The sequence below is a fragment of the Asparagus officinalis genome, chromosome 7, assembly GCF_001876935.1.
Source record: "Asparagus officinalis chromosome 7, Aspof.V1, whole genome shotgun sequence".
Taxonomy (NCBI): domain Eukaryota; kingdom Viridiplantae; phylum Streptophyta; class Magnoliopsida; order Asparagales; family Asparagaceae; genus Asparagus; species Asparagus officinalis.
Window position 1 is genome coordinate 74579729 of NC_033800.1, and position 4079 is coordinate 74583807.

General features: G+C 41.0%; 1 protein-coding gene across 1 annotated transcript in view; it reads left to right on the forward strand.

Annotated features, from left to right (window-relative positions):
- Positions 1 to 4079, forward strand: part of LOC109849091 (oxalate--CoA ligase) — a 4516-nt gene that overhangs the window by 203 nt on the left and 234 nt on the right. The window contains 7 exon segments of the mRNA XM_020418880.1: positions 1 to 77; positions 681 to 1127; positions 1130 to 1209; positions 2991 to 3301; positions 3352 to 3531; positions 3738 to 3841; positions 3925 to 4079. The exon segment at positions 1 to 77 is cut by the window's left edge and continues 203 nt beyond it; the exon segment at positions 3925 to 4079 is cut by the window's right edge and continues 234 nt beyond it. Coding sequence (XP_020274469.1) covers positions 1 to 77; positions 681 to 1127; positions 1130 to 1209; positions 2991 to 3301; positions 3352 to 3531; positions 3738 to 3841; positions 3925 to 4079 — 1354 coding nt within the window.

Sequence of the window (4079 nt, forward strand, 5' to 3'; positions counted from 1 at the left end):
CCGCCGCCGCTCGCCTCGTCTCCGCCGGCGTCAATCCCGGTGACGTCATCGGCCTCACGTTTCCCAACACCGTCGAAGTACGCATCCACTCTCACTTCCTCGATCTAGTATAAAATTTTTGGAGTTTTGTCGCTAATATATCTTAAATTAGACCCTTAACATTATATATTTTTAGTGTGAACCCTCGGATCAATAAGGGGCTTCAAATAGCACAAGATATAGTCCGTTAAATCTTTAATATGTTTAAATTATTACCTCAAATCATTAATTGGTGTTAGGCCCCCCCCCTATCTTATATCTTGCTACGGTGAGTATTGACTGGAGGGATTAATTTGAAACAGCTTATAAGAATTTTTTTTGAGAAAATACAGCTTATAAGAATTGGAGAGCTTAATAGCATTTCTAGAATGCGAGGGGCTAAATGTGAAACAGCTTGCGACAATTGGGGGGTCGTAGTAACAATTTTAAATGATTTGATAGCTTAATTTTTTTTTCTTCATGGCACCGACTAAATTGGTTGTCCTCTACGATTGTTATCTTGTATCTAGAAATATAGAGATTTGAGGGACTAATTTAAAGTCCATTCGGACATTGAGGGTGAATTTATTGTCTAATTTTTATTTTGCAAAAAAAAAAAAAAAAAGACCACCCAAAATTTGCATTTCCCCCTCATTTTGCAGTACGTGATCATGTTTTTGGCGGTAATCCGAGCTCGGGCAACAGCAGCCCCCCTAAACTCCGCCTACACGCAAGAAGAGTTCGAATTCTACCTCGCCGACTCCGATTCCAAAATCCTAATCACGAACATCCAAGGAAACCTCGCCGCCCAATCCGCCGCCTCCAAGCTCAAAATCCCCCACTTCACGGCCGAGCTCAAGCCCCCAATCGAGCTCTCAATCTCGATCCCTATCTCTTCTAATTCTTCGTCGATTTCGGATGAGAATGGTTCCGATGACGTGGCACTGTTCCTGCATACGTCGGGTACCACGAGCAGGCCGAAGGGTGTCCCGCTGACGCAGAGGAACTTGGGTGCGTCGGTGAGGAATATTATGTCGGTTTATAAGCTGAAGGAGAGCGATGCGACGGTGATCGTTCTGCCGTTGTTTCACGTGCATGGGCTTGTGGCGGGGGGGGTTTGTTGAGCTCGTTGGCGGCCGGTGGGGCGGTGACTTTACCAGCTGGTGGGCGGTTCTCCGCCTCGACTTTCTGGTGAGCTTTTATTTATTTTTTTTGGGTTTTTCTATATGCCAAGTATTGTGAAATTATAGTCTTCCAAATCTGTTAACCTGGCACTGACCAGAGAGACTAGTATCAAAGCATTTAAAAGATTTGGGAGTAAATTAGAAATAGAAAGATTTGAGGGACTAAATTTCAAAACATTCATAGATGTAGGGCACTAATCAAAATATGGAAGATGTGGAGGACTAGTTTCAAATATGGAAGATTTGGGGGACTAATATCAAGGAAACCCTTTTTTTTTGTTGATATGTGCATGTGTTAGCTTGATTATGAGACACGGTCAGGGAATGGAATTGCTGGATTTGCTTTTTTTTATTATAGGAAAAGATTGGTAGATATTTTATTGGAATTTTAGTTAGCTCTCCTCCACACGTTTCCAATAAAATAAGTGGAAAAGCATAATATTTTATAGATGTTCAACAACGGTGGCGTTGAGTTTCTTAAAATATAATAAGGTTACGTATACCAATTACATTCCACATGCCTAACGAACCACTAAAAAAATGAGGAAGAATAAAGTAGAGGGCGTATATTTTTCATCACAAGGATTGATTTACGCGTGATACATTTTAAACAGAAAAAATAACCGTAGTAAAAAATGAGGCACTGAAGATAAATAACAGTAAAAGGAACTTTGGTGGTAAAGTTAAAAAATGGTAAAGTTTAGGATAAGAATGTAAATAACTCTTAATCATAAACATATAAAAACCTCATTTTCCTTTAGCTTTCTTGACGATAAACCGTATATTTGGCGGTTGTCATTTTCTTCCACCGCTAATTTGTCCCCATCACATGTCATAGCCGGGTGATTGGGACTGACAGAAATTAGGGGTTTTAGCTTGATTATTTAATAGCATTGTATTTTAATTTTTAATGCTCCTTCAAAGCAAGTGAAAATGACAAATGTTTCTTGAAAATTAACTCCAGTTCAGTAACATTTCGATTAATAATGCTAATTGTACTGTGCTTTTAAGATTATCTCCATACTGTTGTTAGGATGCATTCAGATCATCTTTACTATCAAAAAAAGTAGCAGAGAAACCACTACTATCACAATTATTATCTGTTGACGGTTAAGACTTTTTTTCCGGTGCAAGTTAGGAATGAGTTGTAATTCATAGGGATATGGTGAATGTTAGGTTGAGAAAGAATCTCAGTCACTCATTAGATAATTAATAGTTGTTATTAAAAATAGTGATCTCTACAGCGCTATTTGAAATAGAGGGGATCTAAATACAGAATGGATAATGTGAACCCCACTCAACGTGACATCATTTCTTGAGGCGGGAGAAACCTCTAGCTTTTGCAACTGAATTAAGTATAAAAATAGGACAAAAATTGTGATTATTTCAATTTCAAATTTTCAGTCTTTTCTTTTTGCAACAGGTTTTTGTCAAACGGAAAGTATGCCAAAAACGTTTGAACTAGTCCTTTGAAAAAACTCGTCAGATTATTCTTTTTGTGATTTTCAATCTATCCTATGTATGCTGTACTAACAAAACAAGCGTCATTGGTTGCAGAATTATGGCAGTTGACACTCAATTAGACATGTAACCTTTTTTTTCCTATCACTAATCATTCTATTTTGCTTTCTTATTCCTTCTTTCATTCTCAATGGTCTGCACATCTAAAATGAAATCTCAAACCTTCCACCTTTCTGGACATTAATGGACCGATGGTCCACTGACAACTATCTCTATGAATACAGTAATCTATAGTATTGTAATAATAAGCGCCCTGTTCATCGCCAGGACCGACATGATCACCTCCAACGCCACATGGTACACCGCCGTCCCCACCATCCACCAGATCCTCCTCGACCGCCCCTACCCTAGACTCCGCTTCATCCGCAGCTGCAGCGCCTCCCTCGCCCCCTCCATCCTCGCCCGCCTCGAGCAGTCCTTCGGCGCCCCTGTCCTCGAGGCCTACGCCATGACGGAGGCGGCCCACTTAATGGCCTCGAACCCGCTCCCCGAAGATGGGACCCACAAGTCGGGCTCGGTGGGCCGGCCTGTGGGTCAGGAGATGGCCATTTTGGATGAGAGTGGAAATACAGTGGGAGGTGTGCAACGGGGACCGAATGTTACCAAGGGGTACAAGAACAATCCGGAGGCCTGGCGGGAGAGGTGTGCATACGGGGACCGAATGTTACCAAGGGGTACAAGAACAATCCGGAGGCCAACAAATCGGCGTTTTTGTACGGGTGGTTTCACACTGGGGATATTGGGTTCATGGACTCGGATGGGTACTTGCATTTGGTTGGCAGGATCAAGGAGCTGATTAATCGCGGAGGTGAATATACATTTTTCTCTTCTATTAGAGATTGTTTTAAGAATTACGAGATATTTATAATTAAAGTTGTTAGATTGCTGATTACTGCATACCAAATTAATATTATTCTTAAAAGAGTAATTGAGGGATGGTCGTGCCTCTTCGTAGTGTGTTGTCGATAATCACTTCGGATTCCTGTTAAATAAAACCTGAACTATTTTACACAGGCGAGAAGATATCGCCGATCGAAGTAGATGCAGTTCTTCTGGCTCATCCTGATGTTGCTCAGGCTGTAGCCTTTGGAGTCCCTGATGATAAATATGGAGAAGAGGTAGCTCTTCTTTCACAAAACTTTCAACTTAATTCCTCGCTTTTATGTTTTCACAATTTCTAATAACTTTGTATTGTTGGTAGATAAACTGTGCTGTAATACCGAGAGACGGAGTTGAGATTGGTGTGGAAGATATTACAAGCTACTGCAAGAAGAACCTAGCAGCGTTCAAAGTGCCAAAGAAAATATTTTTGACAGACTCATTGCCAAAAACGGCCACCGGGAAGATTCAGCGGCG